The sequence below is a fragment of the Capricornis sumatraensis genome, chromosome 5 (assembly GCF_032405125.1).
Source record: "Capricornis sumatraensis isolate serow.1 chromosome 5, serow.2, whole genome shotgun sequence".
Classification (NCBI taxonomy): Eukaryota; Metazoa; Chordata; class Mammalia; order Artiodactyla; family Bovidae; genus Capricornis; species Capricornis sumatraensis.
This window is the reverse complement of record NC_091073.1, coordinates 37847500-37867241: the sequence shown is the minus strand read 5'-3', so window position 1 is coordinate 37867241 and position 19742 is coordinate 37847500. Positions and strand designations below refer to the sequence as shown.

General features: G+C 43.4%; 1 protein-coding gene across 5 annotated transcripts in view; it reads right to left on the bottom strand.

Moving 5' to 3' along the window:
* The window catches only part of LOC138080079 (phosphatidylcholine translocator ABCB4), a 73137-nt gene extending 60646 nt beyond the window's left edge, over positions 1–12491 (bottom strand). For all 5 annotated transcript variants that reach the window (XM_068972995.1, XM_068972996.1, XM_068972997.1 and 2 more), the window contains exons 1-3: positions 12392–12491; positions 8885–8939; positions 5406–5556 (exon numbers count right to left, since the gene is read on the bottom strand). In XM_068972995.1, the coding sequence (XP_068829096.1) occupies positions 5406–5556; positions 8885–8939; positions 12392–12471 (286 nt within the window). In that variant the 5' untranslated portion in view covers positions 12472–12491. The remainder of the gene's footprint in view (positions 1–5405; positions 5557–8884; positions 8940–12391) is intronic.
* Positions 12492–19742: the final 7251 nt, after the last annotated feature.

Below are 19742 nucleotides of genomic sequence, written 5' to 3'. Positions count from 1 at the left end.
AACTAATTTTGATAAAAGTGTCACTGTGCCTTTTCTGGTTCACATGTTTTCGTAACAGCTAGGATCCAGTGAGCATTTATTATATGCTGGGCACTGTTCTGAATACTATATTACATGGTTTAATTATCAGAATTCCATAGATAGGACGATACAGGTAGGGCTACATCATAAATTCCTATTTTACAGATGAGGAAACTGAAGCACAGGGATATAAAGTAACTTAGCCAAAGTCACTCAGTTATTACAGTAAGTAGGCTGAGAGTCCTAACACTCTCATACAGCACCCGACACTACACACCGACTGGTTCATGTGGTAATGACTTATTTTCACTTAACAAGCACAAAGTAAAAAAAATAAATAAAAAGAAAAAGAAAACAGCCCACACCGACTGCATTCACAGCGTAACAGGATCAAATGCTACCACAGCACTGTCGGGAAAACACACCTGCCACAATGCCAGGAGAGAGACCAGGCTCTGTTCCTTTATCACGTGCAGACAGCCCTGAGGTCACATTTTCTGGGTGCTGTGTTACCAAAGGGAGATGAGGTAGAAATTTATTTTAAACTTAACCTACCGTCAGGATCAATTACCAGGCCTGTAGCCCCGATGGCGGCATAATTTCTCCCTCAGGATTGTTCTTTCTATAGATGTTCATAGCAAACTGTTTCTGCCTATTAGTCTAGCTCTTTATCAGCTACTAGGTCCTTGAGGAAGCAGACTCTATTTTGCTTCTGTTCTCATCCATTCAGTTCTGTGTGCTCATTTGCTTCCTGAGTTCATAAATCTGGCACCCTCGATAGCTTTGTTGGAAGTGTGTTTGGAATGAGAGGCAGACAAGCTACATGAAAGCTGAAGTATGTGCAGAAATCATTGTTCAAAACCACAGGAAACCTGCAGATTATGTGTACAGGGCTATTTCCCCCCTGAACTTAGAAAGCAGGTGAAATCTTAAAATGACTTTTTTCTCTCCTCCAACACCAATATTATAACTCAAATTGATCTTCTCTCCTAGGAAATAAAAATCTACAACCATTACAAACTTGACCTGCTCCTTTCTCAGAGTCCCAGGCCAAGAATGGCAATCTAATTCTGGGTAAGTAACCCTAGAAGCCCTACAGCCCCTAGGAAACCAAGTTTCTGCTGCTAGAGGACCAAAGTGTGACACGTGTGTATGAATGTGCTCCTTCAAGAGCCATGCGATGAAATCTGGAATGCTAGATCTGGAAATCTCACGGGATTCAATCTGGAGGAGGCTGCTACCTGGTCTTCCCAGATGCTATGTGTTAGGCTTCAGCCTCATAAACAGTCTTCAAGCAGTTATCTGGTTGAGTGGTCTGCAGCACTCTCTGCCTGTTAGAATCATGTGGGGTGGGTGGAAAAAAATATAGTTGTCCAATGGGGACAACAGAAGATGAGATGGTTGGATGGCATCACTAACTTGATGGTCGTGAGTTTGAGTACACTCCAGGAGTTGGGGATAGACAGGGAAGCCTGGTGTGCTGCAGTCCATGGGGTCGCAGAGTCAGATACGACTGAGCAACTGAACTGAGGCTCCATCCAACACCAGCTGAATCAGAACCTCTAGCTGAGACTAGATCATAATCTAAAAATTGCTTCCAATTGATTTTAATATACCAGGATGGAGAACTCCTTCTCTATTCTGCCTAAATGCCTCCCATAGCGAAGAAATGGGAAATTCTAAAACTGCCTTTTCATTTTAGAGAGCCCCCATATACTCCATACATTTATACCTTTTATAGATGAGGAAACAGAGTCTAAGAGTGGTTGTTGCATTTCCAAGTTCTTACAGCTAGTTTCCCCTCAATATTTATGTTCCAGACACTTGACATAAGTCATCTCATTTAATTCTATCAGCAAGCCTACCTTTCAAAGGTGATAACAGTAGGGATTATAGAGGTTAAGTAATTTGCCCCAAATTCAGGTACAGGCCTCAGTAATAAACGTATACCTTAAGGAACACTCAAAGAGACACTAAATAAGGAGAGCTGTCACTTTGAGTCTCAAAGTAAATCGATGCCGGCCTCCCTTGATTCAGTCCAGGACTTCTTTTATTAATATTACATGGAAACACTTAGCACAAGACAGAATTGCTGGATGTCCAGGCAGTTTTAGCTGTATGGGTAATAAATCAAGGTAACTGGGCTCAAAAATGTCTTTTCCTTTCATCTATGTGGCAATGCAAGGGCACTCAGGGTGTATCAATTTCTCCACACAACATTATTACAGCCACACAGACTTGGCATGAAATATCAAGTTCCTAATACTCGGTAGAAACCCTGTTTCCTAGGACTCCATTCTTAAGGTTTGGATGTGGAATGTTTTATGCATAGTTTCTGCACAACTGAGTCATTGTGAGGGAACAACCTTGTCACGGAGACTTTATTCTGTTGACAAGGATGGACTCTGTTCACAATAACTCATTGTCAGACTGTCTTGTAATTTAAACCTTTTTTTTTCTTCTTTCTCATCTCATTTGGCTCCCATTGAGTCTTGCTGTCCAAGAATCCAACAATTCTAAAAAATAGACTCTAAACAAACATTATCTTGGTAAGACGAGCTAGAGAGCTCAGCTAGGGACACCTGAGGACTCTGCCATCTCTCAACCTCCATGACTTTGGCTAAACTTTACAAACCTAAACATATAAAGGAGCTCTCTGGATTCAGAGTGAGCATGAAATGTAACAATTCGTTTTCTCCAAAGAGCCATGGGAATATTATTTGTACAAACCTAAAGAGTGGACACTGGCATTAATAACATTTGAGGGACTTCTCATTCCAAACCCTCCAAGACAATCAAGTCGCCTAATGACAAACGTGGCTGCAGAGAACCAAGTGTCATTTAATTCGGAGGTCACCGAAACTAAGTTGGCAACTCTGGTCATAGGTCTGCAAGTGACTCGCTCATGCCATTCCCCAGAAAGACCTTGAATTTGGCCCTGGGCACAGTACGTGGCACCTGTCTGCCATTCCAGCTTCAAAGCAATTCGGTTGCATAATTAGAAACACATTAAAAATGAACAGACTGCTCCAAATAAGGAAGCTGTGAATTACTCTGGTGTTAGCAAAAACAAAAATGGGATTAATAAAACTAGACCAAATGTCAACTTCCCTGGGATAAGTACATTGCATCCAATTAAAAAAAATTAACTGTGATAAGGTATGCATTACAGTCTTAACCATTTTAAGTGTATAGTTGCTGCGGCTGCTGCCGCTGTGTTGCTTCAGTCATGTCCGACTCTGTGTGACCCCACAGACGGCAGTAGTGTTAAATATATTTACACTATGGTAAAATCAATCTCCAGAACTTTTCAGCTTCCCTAACTGAAACTCTGCCCATTAAACAACTCCCCATTTCCTTATCCTCCAGCCCCAGCTACCACTATCTTCTTTTTTGTTTCTATGAATTTGGCTACTCTAGACACCTCCTATAAGCAGAATAATATATTTGTCTTCTTTCACTTAGCATAATGATTTCACTTTCACTTTTCACTTTCATGCATTGGAGAAGGAAATGGCAACCCACTCCAGTGTTCTTGCCTGGAGAATCCCAGGGACGGGGGAGCCTGGTGGGCTGCCATGTATGGGGTTGCACAGAGTTGGACACGAGTGAAGTGACTTAGCAGCAGCAGCAGCGGCAGCAGCAGCAGCAATGTCCTCAAGATTCATCCATGTTACAGCAGGTGTCAAAATTTCCTTCCTTTTTCAGGCTTTTTAACACTCCATTGTATGTATGTAACAACTTTTGTTTATCCAGTTATTCATCTGAGTTTTTAAAATCCTAAATTGGAGCCAGTTTTGATTGATATATTCTAATATGGGCATCCTCCTGTTCTGTGTGTGTGTATTATACATCTATAAATCTTAGAAGTAAAAGAAAAGTAAATTAAAAATTCCTAGTTTCCTTAAAGACTTTTAAAACTATCCTATCTTACTCTTTACAATATTTGTGTTAAAGGTTTGGCCACTGGTCAAATACAACTAACCCAGTTAAAACTTTCCCAGACACAACTTTTAAAGGAGAAGGTACAGCTACCTACATTGGCAGTAGAATGTGTACAGTCATGAGCATGGTATGGGCGGTAGAAAGACCTGAGTCTGAATTCTTCCCTAACACTGTGTAATTTTGGGAGGTTATTTATTCTCTCCAAGCCTCAGCTGTCTTCATGTGTCACTGAGAATAAGACCTAGCACGTGATACACACTATGAAAGATTTCTGTTATTTTTGTTACAAAGAGGTTCTTCTCAGAGACAGTAGTACTAGAGAATAAATAAACTCTTTTTGTAGGAGTGTGCTTTAACTATTTAAAGGATGCTTCTATTAGACATCTAAAAGGTATTAATATTCATCAATATTCATGTAAAGAGATCCTATTGTATAAATTAAGCAATCATGTCCTTAGGTAATTACAACCAGCCCTACAATGCTAACCAAGTATGTAGCTCTCAGCACTGAACACTGGAAACTTCCTGAGTGTCATCTAAATACAGTCTACTGCCTCTCAGGTGCCTCTACTGGGGAGGCTGCCTCCTCTTTATTAGCCGTCTCCTGCACATCCCCCATCTGAGCAGCAGGGCTCCACTCGGTCTCCAGCTAGAGCCCGCAGGTCTCTAGGGAGGAACTGAGCCATCGCGCTGGGTAGAAAGCGTGGCCATCTTCCTTTCTGTGTTAAGTCTGTCTAATATGAAAATAACTTTGTCCATTGGAACCTCACTCCAATGCTGCTGACATAGCTCCTCATATAGATGGCATTAACTTATGTGACTCCTTTGGCACTTCAGTAATTTTAGTCCTTTGGGTGAGTTTCAAAGCACATCATTCTCATACAGAATCCATTCACTCTTTAGTAAAGTGCTCTGTTAAGGAACAGTCAACCTTGTTGATCCAAATATTAGAGACAGAAAGCAGGTGTAATTTTAGCAAGAAGGATAGGAGAGAGAGGGAGGGGGAGGGGAAGAAGAAAACATCAGAAACAGACCTGCAAGCTGAGGACGGCTCAGAAGTATTGCCATGCCAACTGCTGCATTTTGAAGCGAGCTCATCAATAGTCATTAACTGAATGGACACTGTGCAGACATGCTCTGCTCTGGGTCCACCAACCTCAAGCAGACTGACTTCCTTACTTTATTGAAACTCAAAGCTTTCTGGAAATTTCCTTATTCTATACTTAAAGCCCAATAGCATACACTTATTTGTTGAAATTTAACTAATTATTTGAGGAATTTTACTGAGAATTTTAAAACTCCTATGATATCTGAAGCCACCCAGCTGTCCAGACCATGAAGCAAGACCATGAATAGAAAAATCAATTTCTAATCTTTCACTCAGTTAAACAAATGAATACATCTATACATCTACATATCTCAATTAAAGAAATGCTTACCTGGAAGGGAGAAATTTCCTCCAGTATTAACAAATCTGTCAGTCATTTCTCCAAATACTATCATCATGAGGGGCAGACCTGATCCATGAGTTATGGCCATGATAGTGCCAAAAGACATAAATAACTTATCCTGCCAATCAGAGTATCGAAACTAAAAAAAAGTAGGAAAGAGAAGAGAAGAATACTTAGCTTGTAAACAGAATTTCTCTTTTTTCACAATGTATGTTCTTTGGATTTTTCTTTAAGGTCAGTAAACGTTCCAAATAAATGTATTAGGGAAGAAAGAGAATTTCAACTCAAATCATCGACAGAGTAATTTCAAGAGTCTATTTATTTTGTATCTGTGTGGAAAAAATTCTAATTTCATTTAATCAGTGTCTTATTTGGATAAGTGATTGCAATATAATCAGAAGGGACTAAGATTTGGTTTCATTAAGAAATACTGTTTGATCTTCCAGAGCTCCTGAGGTAGTGAATTAGAAACAGCTAGGTGTTGATGTCATTTACATACACACACATAAAACATCCTTTAAAAAGACATTCAGAATATTTTAGAGGGAGAATTATAAAGGGCGGAGAAGGAACAGATATCCTGGGTTTTGAGGATAAGGCCCTTTTAAGAGGCTTAAGTTAGCTTTTGGAAGACAGATCAATAGCGAAGGGCAAGGAACTTAAGGAGTGCCTGGGTGTGTGCTTTAGGGAAGTCTTGCTTATGGAGATGATAACCACTGTAGAATCTTGAAGGACAATGGGGAATTAGCGAAGAAGAACTGGGGAGTGCAGAGAAAGTGGGGGAAGTGGGGGTTTAGAACAGCAGGGTGACTGGAAACTACGAGTCCTCAGGGAACTCCACGTGGTGGAATTTCTAAGCACACAGTACAGAGCATGGAAGATAATATTAGAGAGAGGCCTAAAAGGCCTGGTGGCCACACCAACTATCTTGGATGTAGTACCGTCTATAGAGGGCTTCCCTGCTGGCTCAGCTGGTAAAGAATCTGCCTGCAATGTGGGAGACTTTGGTTCAATCCCTGGGTTGGGAAGATCCCTGAAGAAGGGCAAGGCTACCCATTCCAGTACTCTGGCCTGGAGAATTCAATGGACTGAATAGCCTGTGGTGTCACAAAGAGTCAGACATGACTGAGCAACTTCCACTTATCACTTATAGAGGGAAGTAGTTATACCAGTAAAGTGCACGACACCCAGGAACTAACCAGCGATCAGTGTCACAATACTCCAAAACCCTTTGTCCTTCACCACCTGTTTTAGTTCTCTCCAAATTCCCACTTTTTCTCCCCATTTCTGATTGACTGAAACTATGCCTCTCTCTCTGTTCTTCTTTCGTCCTCTGCCTTCCAGACTACATCTCCCGTCTCTTAGTTTTCCATTTCTATACTTTTCCCTTTGTCCCTCACATCTCTCTCATCTTTTTAACCCTTATCTCTGCCCATTTCCCCACCCCACTCCCTTTGGGGGCAAAGGAAGGAACAGTCATCAAGAGAATGGGTGATGAGTCAGGCTGGGCAGAGTGGGGTCCTTGAGAGTGGAGGCTGAGTCAGAGGGAGCCACCATGCAGGGGCACCCTGAGGCTAAAGCACAAAGTGGGGGGGGGTGGTGGGGGGCGGTGTGCCAACTGCTCTCAGGGATTTCCAGAAGTTCGGTCTGGGAGATCAAATTCCATCATTAAACACAGAGGGCAAGCAAGAGTGTTGAGAGAGGCAAAGGGTGGGAAGCCAGGTGGAGCTTGGAATGAAACAAGGCAGGCAGGTAAAGTCCAGGGCAGGTGGGAAGGGCCCCTAAAATTGCCACAAAAGGGACCAGTGTCCCCAAGGTTCACCTTAGTGGCTAGAGGGGAAGGGAGATAGAGCACTTGAGTTTCTGGGCCACAGCTCAAGCATAGGAGCAAGTCAACATGCAATGTTGTCTCCACCAAACATTTACGTGAAACTGCTAGTGCTGCTGCTAAGTCGCCTCAGCTGTGTCCAACTCTGTGCGACCCCACAGATGGCAGCCCACCAGGCTCCTCTGTCCCTGGAATTCTCCAGGCAAGAATACTAGAGTGGGTTGCCATTTCCTTCTCCACGTGAAACTGAGGAAAGTTTTAAAGGCTTCTCATAGTACATTTGAAACTCATGTAATGTAATATATTCACTGCACCTTAATTAAAGAGTTTCTCATATTAATGAAACAAAATTCTGTCACCAAGCTTCAGTGAAAATTCCAGGAATTTCACAGTAATATCCTAAGTAACCTAGATCTGTTTCCAGTGATTTTTCAACAGAAGAATGCCTTTCTGTGTTGTGCTGTGCTTCGTCACTCAGTCGTGTCCGACTCTTTGCAACCCTATGGACTGTAGCCCGCTAGGCTTCTCTGTCCATGGGGATTCTCCAGGCAAGAATACCAGAGTGGGTTACTCCATGCCCTACTCCAGGGGATCTTCCCAACCCAGGGATCGAACCCAGATCTCCCTCTTTGCAGGTAGATTCTTTACCATCTGAGCCACCAGAGAAGCCCGAATGCCTTTCTAACCCCTATTACAATGCAGTCTTATACTGAACCTCAATCAGAACAGCAGCAAAAAAATCTATTAGGACAGTGAAAAGGATTACACTTATATTTAAGGTTAAACTTTCAAATTCAAATGAAAACTTCTGTTTCTACTTTAAGGTTTGTGACATTTTGTTTGCTATAAGAGGCTGATTTAAAACCTTTGCATTAAAACCAGATTTCTCTAAAGTACTGAACTGAAAAAATGTTACCCTCACTGAGATTTTTAAACACAAAAGTCACAAGCATAAGGGAGAAGAGAATGAAACTTAATAAGCTGGAGACTTCAGATGACATGCTTTTTTTTCTTTTTTCTTTTTTTTTTTTTTTACCAACTTCTTTGTTATCAAATAATAGCTGTCATAGTTTGGAACATATCATATTCACTAAAAGTAGGCAAACATTTTCTTGGGTCCCCTTGCTAAGACATATTACAAATGAAAAAAAGATTTGACTTCTTCCAAAAATAGGTTGGCTTGCCCTGGACCAGTAGAAAACCACTGAGGATTATCATAAACATCTGAATCTAATAGTAAGTTCATATTTAATCAATTTTCCTGGAGGCCAATGTGAACATAGATTTCTTAAGCATTTACAATTTTCTGTAGTTAACAATCTCCTTATATGCAAGTTTATTTTAAGGTAAATTTGTGCTTGTGTGTGAAACAAGTGCAGAGATGTATTTTTCTGAAATTAATTGGTTTGTATGGTGCTTCAAACACCAGTCCTAACTTCAATTTCCCTCTATACCAGTTAGTTCTGCTCTCCCAGCCAGCCTATCCCTACCTGTTTTATCATCCACCTTGAGAATATGGGCCATTAAATACAATGAGCCAATCCAGGGCATATATCTTAAAGTACTCCTCACTACAGATCCAAGATATCAAACTTAAATGAAGGCAGAACTGATTCAAAGTTAATATTTCACAGCTTACCAATGTTAATGGTCCAATCAAATTTACTTTCTTCATTTTTTCCTTAGCTTGGCTGCTGTAAAAAAATATATATATATAACCAAATTTAAAAACTCTTACAAAATATTTCACAGTCAACTGAATATAAATTTAAGTAGTTACCATATTTGAATATTATATTTTCAAATGTAAAAGAGTGATGTCCACAAATTGTCAAAATTATCCAGTTTAACACATGGTGTAAGGCAATAACCAAGAGCAAAGGAACTGTCCAAGGCACTATAGGAATCTCTGGATAACCGGGGAATGGTCACCTGCCTGCAGCATGCATGCACAGAAGGAAGATGACCATGTCAACAATGTCTGCAAGATCAGTTAATTCTTCATGTGCTAAAAAGGTACATCTTGATCTAAAATTAGTAAAGGCCACTCTTCTGAATGATTATAGGGAGTGCCGTCAGGAAATCCTGTCGGCTCTACAGTCAAAATACATCTCGAGTTCACTCGCTCTTCACCACTTTCATAACTATCCTAACAGTCCGGAGAACTCCTGCCTTGTTTCTCCACTTCCGCTCGTGCCCACTTCAGTCTATCCGCAACGCAACACTCAGAGGCATCATTTAAAAACACAAGTCACATGCTTGCTAAAGAGGAGGAAGAGGCGAGTGACGGACTGGGAGTTTGCGATTAGCAGATGCCAGCTATTACAAATAAGATGGATGAACAACAAGGTCCTCCTGCAGAGCACAGGGAACTGTATTCAACTTCCTGTAATAAATCATAATGGAAAAGAACATGAAAAAGAATGTGTGCGCAAATATATATATATATATGTATAGCTGATCATTTTGCTGTATAGCAGAAATTAACGCAACATTGGAAATCAACTATACTTCAATAAATTAAAAAAACTCTCAGGTTATATTATGCTGCTACTCTGCTCAAAGACTTACAAGTGGCTTCCACTTTTCTCAGAGTAAAAGCCAGATCCTTACCCTGGCCTCTCCGGCCCCACACGATATTCTTTGTTGCCTCTCTGAGCACAGTGCGCACTCCCACCCCTGCCAGCTCGGCCCCAGTCACCCAGCTCTCTCTGCTGCTGCTGTCATGTGAACACTCCAAACACGCTCCCCCTGCGGGGCCTGCATTACCTCTGCCGGGAGTGGTACATATATGCCACAGGGCTCTCTCTTTTTTTTTCAAGTTCTTGCTTTAATATTGCCTTCTCAATATGACCTACCTTAACTACCCTATTTAAAATTGCTTTTTTGCACTCCTGATTTCTTTAGCCTTAATTAACGTGTTCCCATAGCATTCATTACCTGCTAACAATTGTTTGCAGGACTAAGTGCCCCTGGGAAAAAAGAGTTTATGGATGCTTCTTTTTCACAAATGACCACCTATTTGCATAGATCTAACTTGATATTACTTAAAGCCCAAGAGTGCCCCTGGTTTCCTGGTCTGGGATATCTGATGCCCTTTGGTGATAATCTGTCTCAGAAGCCACAGGCTATTAATCTGGTTTTAGGTTGGAAATGCTGTTGCTTCCTCAGTCTTCCGTATAGAATGAAACACAATCTGGTTCTCCCCTGAGGCAGGAAGATGGAATTTGATGTAATATTTTTCTCTTACATATCTTGGGCTTTAATTCCATGCCATATAAAGACTAGTTGCCAGATTCTAGCAACTACATATTCAGCATATGTATTGTTTGCATCTATTCTCAATAATAAATAAAAGCTAACTGTAGGAGAGCAGACTTTTTTTACCTAAATGCATTCATTTAAATTTCCAGGTAAAGTTTTATTCACAGGACTTGATCCCAAACTATCTGGAACATTTTCTAAAATCAAAGGACTGACATCTGCAATGAAACGTGTTCACAAGAATGTGACAGGCAAAACTGCGTGATCGGAACGACCATGGAACTCTCAGTTTTCCCTAGACCACTGAAGTGAGCTGAACTTCCTTTAGCATACAAGTTTTGGTCCATTTTTTATAAAAGTGTGTCTCATTACACTTAAGTTCATAATCTTAACTTTTTCTTAGTCTTTTATACTCTTTGAACTGTCTTCTTCCCGACACAAGGCTGTGAGCGCCACTTCTGAGCACTTCCTTGGGCTCTGTTGTGTCACTGTGTCTTTTGCAGGGGTAGCCCCTCTGTACACTCACCAGTGTTTAGCCAGTGCAACACAGAAACAGACTTCTTGGAGAAAATGCCATCTATTTATAGATTCACAGTCAATTCCAGCCTAAACTGCCAGCGAATGAAAACCACCTTTTTCTAGAAGAAAAAATACCACCCGTTGGTTTTCCAACTTTATAGGGCAAACTAGATATTCTGTGAATGAATACCCAGTACATAGAAGAAACAAAGCAAGATCATGTTTGAAGAAATTAACAGACTAAAATAATGCCCTGGTTTAACCACCAGATAGGCATGTTCTCTGTTAACTAATCAGGCCACTTGCAGCTTGAGGACCCACTACAGAACCTGATAAGTGTGTCCCTCTGGGTGATCACTGGATGACACAGGTCAGTTAGTTCTGGGTGGCTTGGCATGAACTCAGAGACCACAACAGCCTCAAATTTTGAGGCTGAAGGCAAAAATGATTCACTGTCCTCAAAGTGAAAGAGGGACAAAGACAGCTTGCCACTTACTGATTGCTTACGCCCCTACTAAGGTGGAGAAGTGAGAGTGACGAGGGCCCTCGGGAACCAAAGAGCCAGCACAGGGAGAAAGACAGGCCAGCAGAGAGAGGCAGAGGTCTCCCCCTCGCATCTGAGCAACACTTTCTTTGGAAGCGCAGGTAACCCGCCCCAGGCTGCTCAAGGTTCCCCTCCCCAACTCACCCCTCACCCCCCAGAGGGAAGAAAGAGGGAACCGGAGAGCTGAGAGGAGGGTGGGTAAAAGGAGGAGGAGGAATAATGAGTGGAAGGAAGGAGCTGCCTGCTTCACTACACTTGTTTAAAAAGCACGAGCATCAGACATCTGCTGTTGATGCTCGGAAGATCAGACCATGCTTATGAAAGTTTTCTGGAAAAGTCGTGAGCTCCAAAATGCAAGGAATGTTACACCACACATGCTCATCGAAGGGCCCTGCACAAAGGGAAGGGGGCGCTTTCAAACCATGCTCTCTTTCCTGGTGGTGTTTATTGGCTAAGTCGTGTCTGACTTTGCCACCCAGAGGACTGTAGCCCACCAGGCTCTTCTGTCCATGGGGATTCTCCAGGGAAGAATACAGGAGTGGGTTGCCTTGCCTGTCTCAAGGGGATCTTCCCAACCCAGGGGTCCCGGCGTGTCTGAGGGATTCTTTACCACTGACCCACCAGGAAAGCCAGCCTGTCGCAAAAGAAGCCTCAGTGACATTCCTTGGGTAAAGTCAGAACCACAGAAAAGACTCTAAGGAAACTCCAAAACAAAGGCCAAAGGCATCATCCACTCAGCTTCTTTGCTCGGCGACATGTGGCTCTGCTGACTCGCGTGTAAAGAGAAAAGCAGAAAAACGGTGGCCGAGGGTGGTGTACCTGCGGACGCCCAGTTCAAATCCGTCCTCCCTGGTCTCGGTGATCCGGAATGTTGCGATCCTTCCCACCTCTGGATCCATCTCAGCCTGGGGAGAAACCAGTCTCAGGTCCAAGGGCACCAGCCCCAGCTTGGGGAGGTCGCCCAGCCTCCTCACAACACCCCCCTCCCCACCCCGCCGGGGGGTCGGGGCCAGCAGACTGGTCGGGGGACCGGGAGGACCGCGCGGATGCCACGCTGCCCGCTGCGCGGAGCCCACCTTCCCGAGCTTCCCGCGCCCGGGACTGCGCCTGTCTCCGGCCGAGCCGCTGGGCGCGCCGGGGCTGCGGCCGCGGGGCCTGGGACTTTGCTCGCCCCCGCCCCCGCCCCCCGCCCCACCCCGAGAGTGTCCGGCCCCAGAGACGCCTCCTGAAGCCGCCGGGGCCACGGCCCCGGGCAGAGCAGGCGCTCCAGCCGCCAGGCTCGCTCCGCACACCCCGCGGGGACGGGTGCCCGGCGCGCCGCCCTCCGCTGCCGCCCACCCCCGGCCAGCCGCCAGCCCCCGGCCCGCCGCGCCAGCTGCGGCCGATAAGCCCCGCGACCAGCCTGGTGCCGCGGGGTGTTCCGAAAGCCTGGCCTGCGGGCCCCTCGAGCCCTCCAGAGTGACTGTCACACTCCTTCAGAGCAGTTTTCTTTTTGAAGCCTTGCGGGGACAGTTTGTACATGCTCACCAATGATGCGGCAGCTGAGGGACCCCTACGCTCGCCTCCCGCAGCTTCTGCATCCCCGGGTCTGCTCCCCGGGGGGCACCGAACCCACCCGTCTCTCGGGATGCTGAGAACAGGGCAGGGCCGCCCAAAAACATCGCATTAAGCTCTTCGCAGGATAATGCAGTCGGTGCCTTCTTAACACCAGAGAAGCCTTTCTTAATACGGAGAGGCCCAGAACTTTAGGGCTGGAGGGCGCTTTAGAAATCGCCAAATTCAACCGCTTCTCGCTTCTCGTCCACTCCCTTTCCAATAGGAAACTGAAGCCCAGGGAGGTCGAGTCTCGCCTGTGGCTACATCCTCAGGACCAGGGTCCAGTCTCCAGTGTCCTCTCCTGGAGTCCTCTTCTGATCCTGGACTTCTCTCTGCGCGCGCAGGTGTCTCTAAACCTCGCGCTCACGGGAATCCTCTGTGGTTTTCTCATCCCTTTTCATGAACCTCGCGCCACACTCCTTCTTAAAGGGAAAATCGAAAACAGGGAGCAACATGTTACCATAGCTTTGAAGCCAGTGGGATTCAAACTCAGAGCTTCCTATCTCACTAGTTATGTCACCTTGGACACTTTCTCGCTTCTCTAAGCCTCAGTTTCCTCATATGGTAACATGAGCATAAAACACCCCCCTTACTAGGTCACTGTGAGGAATAACCAAGAAGGTAGAAGGAGCTAGTACTGAGCCTGAACCAGAATACACTCCATACACATGGCTTCCCCTCTTCCCAGCCAGGTAGCAGGGTTACCTGCTGGTCCTTGCTCCTGCTGTCTTGTGAACACAGAAGTCATCCCCTGGCTTTCTCGGGTTCCCAGAGAAAATTAACAAAGAGCATCCTACAAGAGGAGGTGCTGTCGGCAGACCTTGGACTCTCACCTGTGTCACTTACTGTTTGGCCTTAGGCAATTTACTTGATTTTATGGAAACCGTAAAATTGAGGTGTTATTAGGATTAGACATAATGTGTGTAAAGTGCCTGGCATATAAGAGGTATTAATAGTTACAAGATCAGAAGAGACTGATGAGGAGAGACTGGGATAAGAGCCAGGAGCTCCAGCACTCACTCTAAAGTATGCCACTTATCTCTACCCCGCTCTGCATATCACCTTTAGCTAGGAAGAACCTGACTTGAAGAGATGACTTAGAGTTGACTGAAACTGTGGCATGTTCTAGAATTATTAGAAATGAATTTATTTACAGGTTTTCCTAAAAATGTGTTTTCTTCTTAGCCCATCTACCACAATCAGGAGGATTCTCTTCTTTGATCAACCAGAATTCCTCTTCTTCACAAGTCTAACAGGTGGTCAGATCACTATTTAAAAAATACTCTACAATTAAAGCAACTGAAATTGTTGAGCTGAAAGAAAGCTTGGTGGTGACAGGAGAACATTATAAAACTCTGGCCTGGAAGGAGACGGTAGCCTCTTAAGTTTCTATAAAGGACATCTTGGGGGAGTGAAAAGGTAGACATGTGAGAAAGTAGGAAGCTTCTGAACTAAACAAAAACAAAAACAAAAACCAACACACAGGAATATGACATTTTCCCCTGTCAGAGTCAGTTCATAAAGTTGTCCCTATAAAAAGTGTTCATCACATGTGGCTTGCATCTGAGGCCTGTGTATGGGGAGAGAGAAGCCATGCCCAAATGACTGTATTTATGTATTTGCCTGTGTTACAGCCCATTCCAAGGGCTACTTTTACATTTATCTAATAACAATAAAACAACCTTACCTGGTGCATCCATCCGGTTAGTCATTAAAAAACAGTATTTAAGCCAGTGTGATAAGCCGGAGAATTCTCCATGACACTCAGGCTGTAAGAAATCTCAACTTTCTTTTGTTGATAGGATATTGAGAGAATCCTGCTTTGTTCTCATTGATGTAGAGTTAATGTCCTTCCCTCTGTCTTACTTCTTCTACATGTTCCATTAGTTATTTTTCTTTTTTAATCTTAATTATTGCTTTTTGGGGATTATTTTTATTCTTTGGTTCTTTTCTCTTGATTTAATAAGTACATATTTCATTTTCTATTTAACAGTTAACTCTTTCTTAGAGATTATGACCTATCTTTGACTAAACAGTGGTACTTTTTTGTCTTCCAGGCCAATGCAAGTACTTTAAAATTCTCAACCTCATTTATCCAACTCTTACTTACACACTACTACCTGGGTTTGATCCCTGGGTTGGGGAGATCCCCTGGAGAAGGAAAAGGCTACCCACTCCAGTATTCTGGCCTGGAGAATTCCATGGACAGTCCATGGGGTCTCAAAGAGTTGGACACGACTGAGAGACTTTCACTCACTCACTGTCATGTACTTTAATTTTTTTCTATATTTTAGGACCCTTATGAGAAATTATTTTATAGTCATTATCATTTAGATTTATCTATACATGTATTACCCTTTTCTTTCTCTTTATTTCTTCCTACATCTCAGAGCCTCTATCTTGGATCATTTTCCTTTTACCTAAAGAATGCTCTGTGCTTCCTTTAGCCAGTGATAACTTTTCTCAACTTTTTTTCCTGAAAAGTTATTTCACATTTATTTAGGAAAATTATTCAGAGATTTGCCTTTGTTGTTGTTGTTCAGTTGCTAAGTCGTGTTGGACTCTTCGTGACCCCATGGACTGCAGCTCGCCAGGCTTCCCTGTTCTTTACTATCTCCTGGAGTTTGCTCAAACTTTTGTCCATTGAGTCAGTGATGCCATCCAACCCTCTCATCCTCTGTCACCCCCTTCTCTTTCCGCCTTCAATCTTTCCCAGCATTGGGGTCTTTTCCAGTGAGTCAGCTCTTTGCATCAGAGATTTGCCTTATTGGATATTAAGACTTTTATTGTGAAACTATAGTGATTAAAGCAATACATTTTGGACAGAGATAAACAAAATTAAAGTGAAACAGAATACAGATCTTATAACTGACGGAGCCAGAATTCTGATCCTGCTAGTGTTCTTAGCCACCACATTAACTAGTGCAGGGCAGTGGGGATGGAGAAGATGGGTCAAATGTATCAGATGGTTAAAACACCTTCTTCCTCCAATTCATTGATCTTAGCATATTTTAACTGTTTCTCACTATTTTGGTGTGCTGTCTTCCATTCATCTTGCAGACATCCACAACCCTTTGCCTTCTCTCTTTATCAGGTTTCTTGGTAAAAGCACAACTCTGGCTAATTTAAATCATCCAACTACTGCAAGCTTCCAGCATGTAACAGAGCATGGCTAAAGAAAGACAAAAAACCATTTGACTTGTCCCACCATGAAGCTAAGTGACCCTGTACTATATATTTAATGTATTTACTATGCTTATTGTTTATTGTCCATTCTGAGGGATGCAAGATTCATAAGAACAAAGTTTTTGCTGTCTTATCCACTGCTGCCCAGTAGTAACTGTTTCCTTATTCACCCTTCCACTGTGTCAGACCATTACTTCATGCTTCCTTTTCCCTCAAATATCTTTCAGTCATTTTACATCTTCACATTCTGCTAAAGTACTATGCGTCTTATCTCACTGATAAAAGTCACAGTGTTTGGAAGGGAACTGCCATAATCTCCTGCCGTGACACCTACCCACTGACCAGCATCTGCACCCAGCACCCTGCCTTCCCTAAATGAACCAGCTTCTCCAAATGAACTGTCCATGCCCTTATATGCAACCAGTCCTTTCATTTGTACTTTTATGCTATGGATCCCAGCCCCTCAGGAATGAGTTCTTTAGCAGACATTATTCCTTCTCTCTCCTGCCTCGTCAACTTTTCTGTCCCTGCTGGACCACCCATTTCTTCATCTTAAAAAACACTCTCTTGACCCCGCTTTTCTTACTGACTGCCCCTGCATTTCTCTCCTCTTTGCAGCTAAGCTTCTAAAAGAGTTCTATCTCTTTCTCCGTTTCCTGTCTTCCTGTCCTCCCTAAAACACACTCACATCAGGAGTTTGACCTGTCACACTCCCAAAACTGCCCTGGTTAGGTCACTGATAACCTCTACCGTGCTACATCCAAAGGTCAATTTTTTGTCCTTATCTGACTTAACAAATTCAAGCAGCTGACGAATTTGTCTTTCTCTCTTCCCTGACACATTTTCCTCACTTGAATTCCAGGACACCACATGTTTCTTGGATTTTCTTCTGCTTTATGGCCACTCTTTCTCAGTGTCCTTCAGTTTGTGCCTCTTCTTTCTGCCTCTCAACCAGCACTGCAGTGCGCCGAGGCTGACGCGTGAATGTCCTCTGTAATGTCAGCCGGTCTCATGGCTTTAAATACTATCTGTCTCCAACAATGTCCAATTTCTTTTCTAATCTAGACTTCCTTCCTGAATTCCTGGCTTATATATACAACTGCATTTTGATCTCTCCACTTGGATGTTTAATGTGCCCAACCTTGACTCTTGACCTTTCCCCTAAGCTGGCCTCTCCAACAGGTGTCTCTCCTTTTCAGTTGACACCTCCAGCCATCCAACTGACCAGCAAAAATATTGAGTCATCCTGCATTCTTCTCTTTTTTCCCCACCTCATACTCCATGAGAAGATTTTATAGGTTCTGGCTTCAAAATATATGCTCAGTTGCTCAGTCATGTCCGACTCTTTGGGGCCCCTTGGACTATTGGTCCTGCTAGGCTTCTCTGTCCATGGGAGTCTCCAGGCAAGAATACTGGAGTGGGTTGCATTTCCCCCTCCAGGGGATAGATCATCCTGACCCAGAGATCGAACCTGGGTCTCCTGTGTCTCTTGCATTGGTAGGCAGGTACTGTATCACTGCGCCACCTGGGTCTGACCATCCGTCTCTCCCCAGTCCTACCAGCATGGTGCAAGCTGCTCTCATCTCTCGCCTGACTGACCACAGTAGCTCCTTCAGTCTCCTCTGCTCCCGTCTTTGCCTCCTCTCCTGCCTTTGTTCATTCTCAAAGCAGAAGCCAGTGATTCTTCTGAAAAGTGGCTCCGATCACGTAACACCTCAAATCCTAATTCCCCAGAGGCCCCAGTCCACTGGGAGCCTTGGCCTGCAGTGGCTGGCCCTCTCTGCAATGTTTCTGACCTCATTTTCTACCTCTCTCCCTCCCTCACTCCTTGCCAGGCACACTGGCTTCTTGGATGTTCCTCAAACAGGACAGAATTACACCTCAGGGTGTCTGTGCTAGCTGCTCCCTCTGCCCCGAAGTCTCTTCCCCCAAATACTCACATGGCTAAAACCTTCACCTCCTACACGCCTCCTCTCCATTCCCATCTTGTCGATGAGACCACTCCTGACCTGCTTAAAAACCGCATCTCTTACTCCCAGGACCCCCAGTTCCCCTTTACTCTACGTCAGTTTTTCTTCCCACACCACTTCCCACACCTAGTATACTATATAATGTATGAAATGACTATGCTTGCTGTTTATTGTCACCTCAGTAATACATCAGATCCAAGGAAAGAAAGGTATTTTTCTCTGCTTTATTCAATGAGGTAGCCAACATTTGCTACCCATACTTACTAAGTACCAGACCTTGTGCAAGGATTTGAGGACATATAGAAAAATAGGTCTCAGCTCCTGCCTCAAAATGAACTGAGAATATATCAAGACAAAAATCAGATCTCTATAGTGTTTTATAAAATTATGAAGCCATCACACACAGGTATTACCTCATTCAAATCTCAAAAGAAGAAGCACGTTCAAGGTAAACAAGTGAGGTGGTATTATTCTCAGTTTAAAAGTGAGAAAATTGCAGTTCCTAAAAAGTGAATGGCATTAGGACTCCCTGGGGAAGACTTGTGCCAGCAGAGTCATGCCTATCTCTGTATCTGTCCCCACAGCACTTGGAAGGTCATTAAATGTGTACTGAATAGATCCATACCTTTAAGCTGTAGCATAAAAGATTTACATGTAAAACAGAATGCCTTACAACTAAGAGCCAAAGGGAAGAACAAACTCCATCTACCAAAGTATTTTAAACTACTTAATATTTTGTATATTTTATATAATATTACATTGTAATAACAGAATATACTATTTCATCTATCTTATATTATATTTACATGTGTATTAATTTGCGACAGTTTTCTCTGCAGAGAGCATGATGGAATTGGCTCTCTGTGCAGCGGACCTTCAGCTTGACGGTAATATTCTCTGCAGTGTTTCTCCCACTATGTTGTATCTGTGGAGAACAATTCTCTGACTTTTCATCTCTGAAGACAGACTGTTAGATGTGATCTTTGACTGTTATATTTGCATGTCACCACACTTCACTGGTGCTTCACTAGTAGCTCAGCTGTTGAAGAACCTGCCTGCAATGCAGGAGACCCCGGTTTGATTCCTGGGTCAGGAAGATCCCCTTGAGAAGGGATAGGCTACCCACTCCAGTATTCTTGCCTGGAGAATTCCATGGACAGAGGAGCCTGGAAGGCTACAGTCCATGGGGTCACAAAGAGTCGGACACAACTGAGCGACTAACAGTTTCGCACTTCACTACATTCTGTTTCCAAATTTCCTGCCACCGATACCTCTGCTTAAATCTTCGATCTTCCTCTCCAGGTTGATAGAGTAAAATTTCTCTTGTCTTCACTGCTTTCAAACCATGTTCAATCTTACAATTTTCTCCCAAAATTCTTTTCAAAAACCTTCTTATCTGCTTGAAAAACAAAAATTCC